General features: G+C 39.6%; 1 protein-coding gene across 1 annotated transcript in view; it reads right to left on the reverse strand.

Moving 5' to 3' along the window:
- Positions 1-15,280, reverse strand: part of LOC137166692 (versican core protein-like) — a 129,450-nt gene that overhangs the window by 19,423 nt on the left and 94,747 nt on the right. The window contains exons 9-12 of the mRNA XM_067568539.1: positions 13,479-13,592; positions 11,588-11,701; positions 3,233-3,391; positions 1,828-1,910 (exon numbers count right to left, since the gene is read on the reverse strand). Coding sequence (XP_067424640.1) covers positions 1,828-1,910; positions 3,233-3,391; positions 11,588-11,701; positions 13,479-13,592 — 470 coding nt within the window. The remainder of the gene's footprint in view (positions 1-1,827; positions 1,911-3,232; positions 3,392-11,587; positions 11,702-13,478; positions 13,593-15,280) is intronic.

The following is a 15,280-nucleotide window of genomic DNA, read 5'->3' on the forward strand; positions in this document are numbered from 1 at the left end:
GCATGTTTATGCATTTGGTCAAGATATAATTGGAACATTTATTTAGGAAACAGGAAACTCATGCAGACTCATTGCATGCACGGAATAATTAACACATGGAATAAATCAGGAGACACCTAGATTGTTTCCAAAGGAAGGGATTGAGAGAAGTTATGAAAAAAGCAGGAAAGTGGGATAAAGCTCAATTAAAAAAAAAAAAAAAAGCAGATGGTCTTATACTGTGCCTAGAATGTCTTCTCTTCTTAAATTCAAAATTAAAGCAAAAACTTAACAACCTTCTTTGCCCAGTAGCATAAGTTGCAAATAAAGCAACAGCTCTGGCTTTTAATTTCCTGGAATTTCCTGGATTTTGTCAGTTTGTGTCATACCAAACTTGCCTTCGCAAAGTTTACAAGTCACTTAGTATTTACCAGTGCAAAGATATGCTGATCCCACAGATAAATGCTAGATTGTGCCTGACCCTACCAGGGTGCTTAGGGGAAGAGGGATCAACAAAGTAAATGGAGTACAAGGACTATGCAAATCTGGTGCATTCAAAGGTGCTAGACTCCCAAGAATAGGTGAATAGGAGGAAGTGATGTATAGTAGCAGACTTCCTCTCCCCAATTCCAAGAGACAATTTTGTCTCCAAGCACAATTAAGCACATTTGTTCCAGCATTAAAGCAAGCACATGAGAGAAAAGTTTGATTTTTCTTTTCTTTTTCTCTGTACTGTCACCTGCAGCACACAACAGTCTTTCAAGAAAAGGATCATTCATAAAACACTGAGAAACCTTGGAAAGGCCTTTAAACCTCTGTCTATGAAGTGGCAATTAATCAAATCAGCTTTGTCTCAGACTGCTTACTAAAGACACCATATCTATGTGATAAGCAGTAGTCACCATAGTCTGTATGTATGTGACTGAGGACCAGTTGTTCCCTGGTTATAGAGGATTCACAAAGGAAAAAATAAGCATGACCAATCTGTTTATATAGTGTGTATCAATGGGTGTTAAACTGGCCGTAAATCACCCGTCCCTTCTAAGGAAAAGATTGAATACTTTGGTTTGGATGATACTGAGTCAAGTCCTACAGCAGATAGCTGGCTGAGTGAGTTTAGCGAGCCAAAGGTGGGGAAAGAATGTTTTCTTTCCTCACCTAGTTATTTTTTCCTTATTGCTTTGATGCTATAAAAAGTATTAATAGTACCTTAGGGTCCAGACATTCTGCACCCACTGCAGAAAGATATGTGTAAAGGTGGCTTTAAGATGTCTTTACATCTCTGCCAACTGTAAGATTGCCATGCATTAGAATGGTCTCAAAGCACAATATAGAGCAGCCTCAGGGTGATCTGGCAGACAGGTATCACTGGAGTGCAGGGGAGCTCCTTCTGTGTCTCCTTCATCCCAAGAATGCCCTCTACATTCGAGGCCAGAAAGAGCAGAGATGTAAGAACCATTATGCCTACACTACACAACTTGAGAATTCCCCAATGCTGAAGGAATCACCAGGAAGCTGAATACATCAATTTTACAGCCTTTCTGTACCAGCAGTTGAGAATGAAGCAGCTCCACCAGGAATCAGGATCTGGGCCCTATATGATTAATGGCTCCGAAGGTAATCTCTTTGGAACAGTCACGGTGTGGGTTTGTACAGCACCTTTTCAGCACTACAAGATGAAGGCGAAGAAAAAAATATAGCAATCCCAAGGCAAGGAAGTTTGCTGGAGTGAACATTTGCCTGCTGCATTGTTCCTGGAGTTTGGCCTATTTTTACATTTCCAATGGGTATTTGACACACCACTAAAAAGGCTTTTAAATTAACTTTTCCTTTTTTAAGACCTCTTACCAGTGTGCTGCCATCAGTCCAACGGAAGTCATGCTCAAACATCTTATCATTGAGACCAATCCACTGGTAGTCATGCCCAACACCTAACAGGAAAGGAACCACAAAGATATTTTTATTAACTTTCCCATAAAAGGGATAAAATTCATCAAAGAAAATAAAGAATTTTCACAGAATGAATCAGACTTCCTGTTCTCAAATAGCTTTCACTAAGCATGCAAACAAATATTTGCAGGCTCTTTTTTAGACTTTTTATTTTAATTCAGGAAATCTATAAAAACATAGTCTCTCATCTGACTGTTTTAAACTATCGTCTATCTTCCCTTTATCCTGCACAACCCAAAAGATCAGATTAGCTTTCTACCCAGCTGTTTAAACGTTAGGCAAAGACAATTAAATGAAAAAAACCACCTCACCAGTTTACTGTAATTAAATAAATATATTCTCTTCCTTAATAATGTCAAAAGTCTTTCAGATATGCCAAACTCAGTGGCAGAAAGTCAGAGCCCTGCAGACTTGTCAGGAGTCACTGCCAACTGGGAACAGAGGATCTCTCTACACAGGGATAAAAAACTCCTGGCTGGCCCAGATTAGCTGACTTATGCTTGCAGGGCTTGGGCTCTGGAGTTGAAAAATCACAGCGTAGATATTCGGACCTGGGCTGCAGCCCTAGCTGTGGGACCCTGCGAGGGGGCCCGAACATGTACATGATGATTTTTAGCTCTGCAGCCTGAGTCCTGCCAGCCTGAGTCAGCTGACCTTGGCCAACCGGGGCCAGGCTGGGCGTCTTTTATCCCTATATAGACAGACCCTGAGAGACCCAAAGTGATTTCTTACAAGACGATGTTCGGGGACTGAACACCTGACCTCAACGTTAGTATAATTATTGAGGACTATTAGAAAATAAACATCTCCAAATATTTTAATCAATAACATTACTCAGTTTGTGCAGGCAGCGCCAGATGCTGTGATGAGTATCACAGGGCTGAATCTGTCTTGTAATGTAACATGACGTGACATTCTTTGTGCCTGTGAAACAATATTTAAGATGGCCTGGAGAAGGAGAGTGTCTAAACAATGAGCCTAGAATAAAGTCTGCAGAATGAAGTGTTGAGCTTCTTTGTCTTTTATTGTCTTTTTCTCAGGACCTAAAACTTTAGGGGTAGAAAGTAGATTTTCTCTGAAGATCAGACATTTTTCCCGCTGAAAATAATGATTAATACCAAGTTAACTGCAAAAGGAATGGTCGAGAACATGGTGTCTTCCTTTTAAAAAGCAACTGATGATACATATTTTAGAAGGGAAATATGAAAACTATTGAGAGGCCTGGAGAATGTTTTCTCAGCATACTTTACTAGCTCTATGTCCTCAACCACCGGTTGCTCAGAGGAATCCTAATGGTACGTACGGTTCACAAATATCTGCTCTTCGTGAGACAAGATGCTTGTCAGGTGGGCTCCCTGGAGACGACACTCTCTTTCAGCTGCATCCCATGTGCGGCGATGGGCATAGTATTTGTAGCATTGTCCTTGGAACTTGTGCCAACCGTAATCACAAGTCTCTGTATCTGTGACAAGTAAACCAAAAACACCTCTGAAAATAAGCATGGAATGCACACACTTGAGTTTTACGCAAGTGGACAGAGGATTCTACTATTAAAAGGCTCAGGAAGACACACAACCTAAGCCCCACAGATGAAAAAAAAAATCACTGATCCTGTAATTCTTATTCAAGTCTTAAGTACTTTTATTTATTAAATTTCACCATTAGTCATAAGGAAAATTATGCTTTGCCTGTTAATAGCCATCAAAAACCTTCAGATTGTCACATTATGCTGGACTTTGAATATCCCGAGAGGGCATTATTATCCAATAACTGAAAGAATTAAACACAGGTCCTCCACTTGGACATAAAATTGCAGTGGCTCTGTACTTTTTATTTTACTTATTTATTATTATTTTGCTTACTTCACCAAATAATTCTGTTCCACTACTGCGAAGGACTGATGATTGAAAATGGCCATGGAGAAAAGTAATTGTCATTGTTTAGCTGGCAGATGCAAAGCTGAAGAGCTATCTCAGAAAAGATTAAGGTTGGCCAAAAAAAAAAAAAAAAAAGGGAGTAGACTTTAGTACACTTAAGGTATCAATTTCTAAAGACAGCTGCAAAGTTGGAATATAAAGTAATGAACTGCACATTGTCTGTGCTTGTATGAGGGGTGGCACTGATAAGAATACACAGTAGATAGGAGCTCACGTCAGCCAATATTTCAATCCAGCTAAAGAGAAATAAACCTGAGCCTGGGAACTGTAGCAGTTTATAGGGTTGATGTCAATTATAGTGTCAAGGTTAGGCAGCCACAGACAGAACAGATGGTGTAAAACTCCCATATTCATTTTGGTTCTGAGCTTTCATTGTACAAAGTGATCACAAGGAACAATAGTTTTATGGTAAGAAAGATACAGAGAGTGTGACCCAGCTCCTCAGGTTTGATATAGGACCCAATGAGAGGAAATGGCTTTGAGGAGGAGGAGGGGGGGGGGGGGGAAGTGGGCCTAGCATAATTTAGAGCAGCCTAAGGACTGCTCTGAGTTATGCTGTTGGAATAGTACCACTTCACCAACTGAGGATCACCAGAGCAGAGCATGCTTTCACCACACCCCTTTCCAAACACATGAATGTGCCCCTCTGGCTCAACCTCCTATGAGCCCTATGCCAGAAGGCTCTGGAATAGTAGCACAGAGCCAGTTTTTCCCTACCTAAGGATTCTTCCCCCCAGCCCGCCTCCAGCTCTGCACCACTCCCATTGCAATGATGCAGTACTTGTGTATAAATTACATATATTTGGGAAGTTTGGGCGGGAGGGGGATTGGGATTTTTGCCCAAGGGTCTCCAGCTGTTTGTGAGGGAGCAGCAGCCATATATTTATACCACATGTATACCAAATTCTGTAACTATAACATTCCTTGGCTCTTAATTGGAGGTCATGTATCATAGCAATTGCCATACTTGGGTAGGATTGGTTAGAATACACGTACATTTTTATATTGGACAGGTCAAGCTGTAAAAGAACTGCTCATACTTTAAAGAATCTCAAGTGTGGAGGGAATATGTAATCTATACTACTGAGTTTTTTCTAGCTCCAGTGATCTAGGCCTATGCAGCAGATGAAACTTAATCGCCATGATCTGGCCAGTTTTTAAATTTGGTCTGTCTGTGGTTGTCTAGAGCTTTTGTTTAACCACACAGCACTGACTAATTGTGCTGTGTCCTTCAGGGTGGAAGATTCAAATGTTGTTACTCATCTTGTTTAGGAGCTTCATCTCACAGAAAAGAAGTCAAATAACAACAAACAGAGTTTGATGTAACATGCAGAGTGAGGGCTCGGGGACTAAGCAGAATTGGGCCATCCCAATACAGTGACTGTCCACCAGGGAAGGATCTGTGGAAGATTTTAGGGAAGGCAACTAAACAGTGTGTGAGGGAGCAGTGAGACTTGCACATAAGGGAGCTAGAAGACAGAGTTCAAAACAGAAAGTAATATAAGGCCTTGACTTACCACTGATGCTAGAAACACACACGTATCAAAATTCTTCTCTTTAGCCCAAGCAATTGTTATTAACTTTGAAGAAAAGAGGGATTGCCATTTATTCACCAGATTCAGAAGATCATCAGTGAATATTCTTCCCAGACAACTAAGGCTTTGCCTACAATGGGATTTCAGTCACCAGTGTGACTGTGCCACGGCAAACGCTGAGTGGAGACACGGTCATTTCAAACCAGGATAAATGGCACTGTTGCTGCATAACATAAATCGTGCCTACGCTAAAAGCCTGAACTGATGAAGCTACACAGTCACTGAAATCCCGGTGTAGTTAAGGCCTTAATTACAGCATTTGGTAAATTAGGTTTTTCTTTGTTTGTATCTCTATATATTTATATACATATATATAATTGTTCTTTCAGTAAGTAAACAAGATATAGGAAATGCAAACCAGCCCAACAAAAAAGCAGTGAAATATGTAGAGCCTGATTTCATCATTGCATTACATAGGGTTGAATCAGTCCCTTATTCTATTGCCAGTGTGCATAACTCCCACTGATACTGCTGTGAGAGATACGCACATGTATTAGCAGCAGGGCTATATAAGGGCTTACGCCTTTCTTGCACATGCAATGGCAGTAAGTTTTCAGATCTGATCAGTATCCACTTCTGAAGAATTTATGTGTGAGGACTTCACCAGCCTTATTTATGTGCATTACAAACATGCACTTTCTTTCCTGGAAGGTAATCACAACTTTCTGTTAGCTGATCTCAAAATGTGTTGGAAAGACTGAAACACGGCTTGTTATGTTTATGATGTTTTAAAAGTTGTCTTTCTTGCCCAAAGATTTATTATAATTTAGAGGTTTGTTTTCAGAGATGTGTGCCAGGAGTTACCAACACAACTTCTATTCCTCATAATGGCAATTGTAAATGTACGGCTCTCCAACTGCATTAAAGATGTGCCCCCTTGGTGCAGTATATAGATAGGTACAGCTTTTTCAACAGCAGCAATAGGCTGCTGCCAATAGCTGCCATATCTTCAAACAAATTCCATAAGAGGCTTAAGATACCAAAGGCTGAAGCACAGATACTAAAATGTAAAGTGACTCTTGTTCAGCTGTATACTCTATCAGTGTCTATCAGTGGATTCAGGTAATGAATGAATGCAAGTCAGACTCCCATTAGCCCAGACATCTCAAAGTGAAACTGCTTTTGTAGTAAATATTCCAGAAGCCCCTCAGCTGTGAGATATCAGCTAGATACTGCCTGTGTCCAAAAAGAATTCTTGCAATAAACCTTTCTCTACCCGTCTTCTTTCCCAAGCAACTATAACTGGGAGAAAAAAGTGAGTCAGCTGAGGAAACAGTAATCACAAACATTTGGACAGGGATCTCAGTTTTGAAAAGCAGTGTTGCTGAGTGATTATGAAGAAAACATTTGTTTTGCTTTGGGAACCTGGAAAGAAAAAGAAAAAGTCTTGTTGCATTACCCCAGTGAGGGATGTCTCCTAATGAGCGCATATGTGCCATTTTGGCAGCAGGTTCCAGGAGCGCAGCTGCATTCGGTAAACAGGCTAAGCTACGGGAGTGTCTGCAGAGATTCAGCAGTATGGAAGCCAAACTTGGCTTTAAGTTTAAAACAAAAATGCAGCACCTTGAAAGCAGGTGGACCACACTCAGAATAGCAGAGAGAGAGAGATGAAACAAAAGGAAACTTTAGCCAGAGCAGGAAAGTGGGGGAGGAGCAAATAGCAGCTCTATTTTTTCTGCAAGATACTCCAGTACCACATTCTAGAAGTTAATGGCCAAACTAAGGCCCTTCTTAGTCACATTATGTGGTATCGTATTACCCAAATAGTCCCACTGATATCAGTGAGACTATCTGTGGTGTAATCTCAACCTCAGTAGAGATAGCCCAATATTGAGAAATCATCATCATGGGCTATATGTTATGATGCGCTTACTTACACTGAATATTATTTTATCCTGTGATTAGTCCCACTAATTTGTGGAGAACTGTTCCTCGTTGTGAGGAAGGTTTTATATGTAGCCCATTAGCACTTGCACAGCAGCATTTTATGTTACAAATGAAAGACCCCAGGTCCTGAGCTCATTTGTCTAGATACACCAAGTGATTTCCCATCAACTTTACACTGGTGTAACTCCCTAGACTTCTGTGGAGTTCCTATTGTGTTCTGGGGAAGTTGGCGGGCACAAGCCCATCCACAGCTAAAAGCACTTCCCCCAGCCTAAGGGGAGGAGCTACTAAGCCCAGGACTTAACTAATGATAAAGCAGATGTGGGTGTCAAAACATCAAAAGTAAGGATCCTGAAAGGGACACCGAACAGAGAACCCTGGATAGTGCCCACTCTTCCTCAAAGGTGTCTAGGGAGCCAGCAGATACAGCCCAGAGGAACTCTGCCCAGATACGTGAATGAATAGAGGAACCAAAATAGACCCCACAGTCGCAGAACACCCCCTCAGCCAACATCCTCTCCCTTGTGTTGTAGATGGACACTTTGGCTAATGCTAGGAAGAGGTTGATGAGGAGGTCCGGCAACTTTGTGGAGCCACAGAGTGAGTGTGCATATATCAGGTGTGGGGAGAAGTGCAGCCAGACCTTAGGATCAGGTTCTGGAGGAGCTGGAAAAGGGGCTGCAGCCTGGTGCACTCCAAATAGATGTGTGCCACGGTCTCTCTTACACCACAGAAGAGGCAGGTGTCAGGAAGAGGAAAGGAGTAACTTCTGTGGAGTTACAGCCAACTTATGTGGCAAGTGAGTAGGTTCAGATCAACTGCCTCAATCTGCAGTCACACTTGCCTACCTATGAAAACATTTCTTGGATATTTTGCACTGAAAAGTTACAAACAAGAAACTATCTGCTCTGGTGCCCAGGTACTTTAAACAGATATAGTTGTATTTTGAAAAGTTGCAGAGGTATGCATAAAAAAGAAAATAAAGGACAGAAAGGGATATTTATAAAAGAGAGCAGATGTAGTTAACTGTGCCAGTAGTTGAATCTGAATTGGAAACAATATTGTCTCTCTGAATTATGCTTTGAGGTTATTGAAAGGATGGTAACTTTATTTTTTATGTATGACAGCTTTCTCTTTCAGTATTCAAGAAGAAGCTCCTGGCCCAGATTCTCTGCTGAACTATGTTTCCATTTGTGAGACAAAGGAAGGTGGCTGTCAGGGGTCAGTTATAGCTCACTGGGTGTCAGGATGGATCTGTTCCTCCTAGGACCCAGCATAGGTGAGAGTACGCTGCAATCTGCTCATCCCTTCACCAGCTGGCCAAGGTCCCTAAAGGATTATATGTCTCCTGAGCATAGCCAGAGCATATTGAGCTCTGGCAATACCATCTCCCTGATACGCGCCCAAAATTGTGAGTGAGCGGGGCAGAAACAGACTGCATCAGCCGAGAGTTCCCTCAGTCTGGGGGAATTATCAGCTGACCATATCTGGCTGATTTCTGATCTTTTATGCTGCCTGAGCGACATGGAGAGGCCATAACACAACAGAGAATCTGACTCCCTTGTCTCCTGTCTTAAGGCATGATTTGCAGAGATACTGTGCACTCAGCTTCCATTAACTACAGTGAGATTGTGGATGCTCAGCACCTTAGGACCCTTAATCTGTATTTTGAAAGCTCTCCAAAATGAATAGCATGTATTGCAAACTAAAATAACAAAACACAAGGCAAGTGACGAAAGATCATGTTTGCACACTCACGCACACCCTTTCTGAGGCACTGAGGCGACATGTTCTGTCATTCTGACTGTGTTTTCAATCTAGCAAAGTCAGGGGTGATGCCATGAAATAAAGACTGTTTGCCAAACAACTGTGTCTGAATTGCCAATGCAGTTTTATTTTGTCTGGTGAAATGGAAATTTGGCACTGAACACATTTCCCAGGTCCCAAACCACTGCAGGACTTTAAGTGGAGGAAATTTAAATTCCAATGCTGAGTGAGCAGAGGTCTGTTTCTCATTGACAAACTAGGAAATGTTCCCATTAACCACCTAAAATGTATTCTCAGGTTGGTCATAAAATGCAAATTAAAACTATCATGATGCTCAATTCAGTACTATGGATTTGCTGGAAAAAAAAGAGAACATTTATTCTTCTGTTATAAAAACATTGTCAAATTCTAGTCTGAGAGAACAGATTCAGAAGGTCTTTCAAACAGTGGGCTATGCCAGACTACTGAAAAGTTGAACTGTGATGAGAGCTGGAGCTAGTCCGTCTTCAGAAGTTTCACCTCTAACAAACAAGTCCCTTTAGGCTCACTTGGAAAAACTTGTGAACTGCCTTTCACCCCAGAGGCTTGGGATGAAAGGTAAGCCTGAAACTGCCGACGTTTATGCAACTATACATAGAGGTCTACTTGACTGACTGTGCGTGAAACAGTCAGTGACAGAAAAAGAGTAAGAAAGATATTTTTGTAAGTTGGAAAAAAAAGAGCACCTTTAAGCACCATTTCTTTTTCTCTTGGAAACTTCTCCAATAATTTTAATAATGGGAACAGATTTTGCCCTACTTTACATACGTTGAGGAGTGAATCCTCTCTGTGAATAATCCCATTGATTTATTCTTGCGGAAAAAAGTACTGGAACATGGAAGATTAATGGAATGTGGCCTATATCTCCTGAGTTTACCAACTTGGACAGCTTCTTAAAGCTCTGTTGTCATCTGTACTTTGCATCCTTTTTCTAAACTATCGCAGCATAAATCAGCTTGGAGAAGCTGGGAATGCAGATGCCAAGGTGACAGGCAGCATGATACAGTTGTTGGCGGCATCTTGTTTTCCAACTCTCCTTGTTCTAAATCAGGGGTTCCCAAATGTCTTTCATATTGTGGGCTACTTTGTAAAACATAAGCCCTGTCAGAGACTTACTCTCCTCCCAATCACAATCCCACACCTTCATGGCAGCAACTCAAGTGCTTAGTACCATGATAATGTGATATTAGGGCAGAGTTAAAGATTAAAATAGACTTACTTTAATATGGTGAGTGTGGCTATTTGAGCATGTCCCTCCTATTTTGTACTTGTGTTGTTTATTTCCTCTACATGAGGGTAGCACTTAACATCTGCCTTCATTGCTTGTGGTCTCCACTGCACTATCCTCTTTGGATCACTTTACAGTTTGTTTCTGCCCTGTTGTGTGTTTGCTACACTTCTCATGCTGGTTTTGTTCTAAAATTTTATCATGGATGAAGTGAACGTACAGTAAAGAAATACTTGACATTGTTGAAACAGTCAAGCACAACCTGCAGAGATGTGGTGGGTTTGGGGTTTTTTTTTTTTTTTTTGGTTCAACTCGATAAAAAAGCCTCCAGAATTCCTAAAAGAAACCTAAACTAGGCTAGCAACAAGTGCCACCACTTGAAAATGGACAGATGCATCACCCTGCCTTTAAAGGCCTTCACAACATAGTTCTTTCCTACTGATCCACTATTGCATCTTATCATGCTTCTCTTTGCTGCCCTTCTGATCCACCTATTAATTAGTTTCTCCCACAAGCTTCTTCTATCCTGCCTCTTGTACAAGGAATATTCTCCTAATTACTCCAAAGGAGGACTAGAAGGGGATGGATAGGGGTAGACAGCAGAGCCATGGCCAGCCATGCAGGTGGTTGTATGCTGTACCCTTTAGAGCAGTCTAGCAGTTTGCATATTCCCAGCATACTGGAGAATTCTAGAGGACATTCAGCTCCTCTCAGTGAGGGGCAGTTCTGTAGCACCACACGACTCAGGGGGCAATACAACCCTGAGCAAACTACAAGAAGAGCAGATTTTGGGTACTAGAGTAGAAGTAGCCAAACAGGATGAGATCAACATATTACAGTTTCATTTAGAGATCTGGAGTAATCAGGACTGCATGCCCTGAGCAGGCTAAAACCAGACTCTAAAAGACAGTCATACAACATCGGCATTAGCAGAACCATAAACAGACACTAAAATTACCTCTTCTGGTTGGATATAACAATGATGATAAGCAAGTGGGAAAGAGAATGAAGGATCAAGAAGCACAAGGGAGAGTTTCCAAAAAGCAAACACACCCATAAGAATGGCCTGTTGCTGCTGTCTTTGCTCATGTAAAACTCCCACTGAAGCTTTTGGGAGTTTTGCCTAATTGATGACTACATAGTGGGCCCTGGATAGCACAAATTGGGAGTAGGGGGAGTTGTGGATGTATTTGTTAATATCTTACCTTGTTCACAAAGAGCACCTACATAGCTTGGCAGACAGAGACAAGTAAATGTATTGAGGCCATCAGTACATGTTGCTCCATTCCGGCAAGGATTGGACTGGCATTCATCAACATCTATACACAAAGGTAAAAGTGTATTTAAAACATATTTGCCTTCTTAATGGGAAACAGTATTTACTTTATTGAGAATTAGTATTAAGAACAATTCCACTCATGAAGGATAAAGCATTGCAAAAGAGACTGTGTAACAGCTTTTTGCACATGAGAATTCTGACTTCTACATACAAAATAACCTCAGGAAAGTGATAGATGTTGAACAACAATTTCACATTTACATGCTTTTGAATTCTGCTATGTGACTCCTGGGTTAATTTCTGTAATCTGTATCTTCATTTCCTAGCTGTCACTCCTTGTGTACCTCTGAAAGAAGATACATTCTACTGCATGCGGCTCATTTCTTCAGCTGGTTAATTTTCTCTGTGAAGAGCATAACCTTCTCTAGACTGTTACCATGGTATATAAGTCTTATCTAGCAATGTAAACAGTGCTTTTAGTTTCTGATGTAAAAAGTGCAGGCATAAGCATCTTATTGTATTGTTTATCCATTCCTTTCATGTCATGCTTCCTGCAAGCTTCTTAAAGGTATTCTCACTGTTTATTATTAGATAACTTGGTTGGTAATAATCTTCACAGAGAAATAGAGTCCTTTACTGGACTTATGATGCTGAGGCAAACAAAAGGTTCCTCTCTCCTAATCAAAATATTAGCACCTTGTATTAAAATACCTATCCATCTCCATCTCCAATTTCTATCTGACCATTTAGTATGAAGGATTTGTGAGTTTGAGTGTGAGAGCGAGTTGTGAGAAAATAGGTCTGTACATAAAAATTGAACCTATGACTAATTTTTAAAGAAAATTTACTCTGGCACAACTAAAGTTTAAACTTTCACCCAGATTTTGTGCATCAAAACTCTTGGTCTATGTTGTATTGCGGATAGCCATTAAGTATCAAAATATAAAAATGGGTATTTTTATTTGACAACATTACTTAATGAATAGTTTTGCAAGCACTTAAAACAGTCCTAGGTTAAACAATCTCATTGTCTAAAAGATCACACATATATATCATACGGGTTGGAAGTATGTGTTTAAATCCTGAGAAAATGTTACTTTCACCAGATTTTCGCTTGCTAGTAAAATGTTACAAACTGTGTTAACCTGAGTTGTATTGGAATGACTCATATAACCCTATGTTGCATTGGGGAGAGATTGGATATCAGAACCATAGTCTGGGAAGTCTCTCTTAACTGGCATCAGAATTGTCTAAATATTGATTTCCACCTGGGACTGATTTCTCCCTGCCCATATCTGCTATTTGGCTGGTCAAATATCAGCTGGCATTAATATAGATAATGCCCTGTTATTTGGGGGATTGAGGATTAAATAAAGTTTAGCCTCTTCCTGAACTATTAGAAAAAGTTTATAAGAATTTGCTGGTTTATTCAAAATGGTTTAATCAACATAAGTAGATTATGCTGATAATCTGATATTAACCCACTTCATTTTGATTTGAATTATTTATGTATTTTATTTTATGTGGTTTTTTATTTAATTTAGTTAATAAATTGGACACAATTTGAAAATTACCCTCTATAGTTCTCATTCTGTGTGTGTGTGTGTACTGGGGTCAGGAAGAGAGGAGCAGGAGTCTCTTGCTCAGTCTCTCTCTGCCTTGATCAAGTCCAATTACAGAATCTTTCAAAGCCCCATTTTCTGTCAGTGTAATGATATATAATTTCATTCCCAAATCTCATCTATGAATCATTGTTATTCTAGTCAATCTACAGACAATCCAGTACAAGAAAAGCTTTCAGACTGGCATCATCTTACCCAATTCACACTGCTCGCCACTGAAACCTGGCATACATGTGCAGATGTAGTAAGAGCCACGTGGGTAACAGGTGCCCCCATGAAGGCAGGGATTACTTTTGCAGGGATCTTGGCCTGTTATATGAGTTAAAGAAAGAAAAATTGCTACATTGTCTAAAATAATCGGTCAGTTGTTGGTTCGTTTAAAGGAGAAAGGTATTTCCTTATGTCTCCTTTGATGTTTTACTGTAGTTAAATATTAAACAAATTTTCAAAGTTCTGTACTACCTGGAGTAGTCATTTTCAATCACCATAATTTTCAGCCTTACCAATAACACTATATTCACTCTGGAGAACAATAACTCATTTTCAGAGATATTTTATGTTTTAAAAATGACATTTTGTACTACTTCTGGCAGTTGAAATATTCCATTGAGAATTTAGTTGGCATGACATGGCAATTAATTATAGCCAAAAACAGTTAAACATATGTGCACAGTGAATGGAAAATGTATTATTTTGAACAGGGTTAGTTTATGTGGAATGGTTGGGTACCCAGAACATGCATCTTTTTAGCATACTGACTTGTTGCCGTCATTTTGGATTGTCATATTTAACCATTTAATGCCCAGACACTCTTATTTCTTTGCAAGCATCTTTTGCTAATTAATATTCTTTCCCCAAAACATGCCCCTTTAAAACATACTTTAGAAAACAAATAAACTTACTAGCTATATATGAGACTAAACCAAAATATTTAGATAAAAAACTTACCTGCAATGAAATCCCCAAGTTATCATGTTAGTACTTTTTTATTGCAGAGTGTAGATGCATTTTATTGATCTTTATTTGAACTCAATTCAAACTTAAACATATGTACATGATATAGAGAAATAGGAACAATCACTAATGCATATATTCATACAAAAGGTAGCCACATTCTACATATCACCTGTGTTTTTTGCACTCTTAAACATTCAGTGAAACAATTACAGTGCTTCTGGCCTGCAGAAAGGAAGCCATGGCTATATTGTGAGTCTGAGAGCAGAAGAAGTGGGGTATGAAGCAAAGGGGTCCTATTTTAATCTAATTTGATTCAAAGACAAGGGTAAATTATTTACATTTTCCAAATTAGTTTGTTTGTCCTTTATGTTATACAGGACACAATTCAAATTTTTTCGTTGAGTTCAATTAGTTACCCAAACTGTTTGAAAAAATTATCAAAAACTAGGATATTTGAACGCCTTTAAAATATTAGTCCAGTCCTTACCTCAACATGCCAGCCATATACAAGTAAGTGATGAATAGCTGCTATTGTGCCCAGAAATCATTCTATTTGTATAGCTTGCATTATTTCAGATGCTGTCTAAGACAAGGAACTTTGATTTGTATTTATGTCAGATGGAGGCTGAATCAAACCAGTCAGTCAGATTGCTGAACAGCAGACCATTATTCAATAGCTGAGTTTTTTAAAAACTTCAAACTTCAGCCAGTCTTGAGACTAATCCTGTATATTTTTAAAAAAAAATGTATTATGGATAAGGATGTCTGCAATTACTTGAAGAATTCACTGGGTTTGTTTTCCAAATCAGTTGGAATATTCCACGAAAGCCATCAAAGTTGTAGAATAATTGTACATGTGCAACTGTCATGCTAATGCAACAACATCAGATAAAATAATTATATCTACATATCTGTTAGGAATATGAAAATAAAGTAACCACAACTAGATGCTGTGCTAGGATCAATGTTTCTTTTTTTCTCTAATGGTCTCATCACATCAGGTCTGAACCAAAACCCACTGATGCAAATGGCAGGTAACT

This window comes from Emydura macquarii, unplaced genomic scaffold (assembly GCF_026122565.2).
Source record: "Emydura macquarii macquarii isolate MOO-44397 ecotype Brisbane River unplaced genomic scaffold, CSIRO-AGI_Emac_v2 contig_2897, whole genome shotgun sequence".
In the NCBI taxonomy this organism is placed as follows: domain Eukaryota; kingdom Metazoa; phylum Chordata; order Testudines; family Chelidae; genus Emydura; species Emydura macquarii.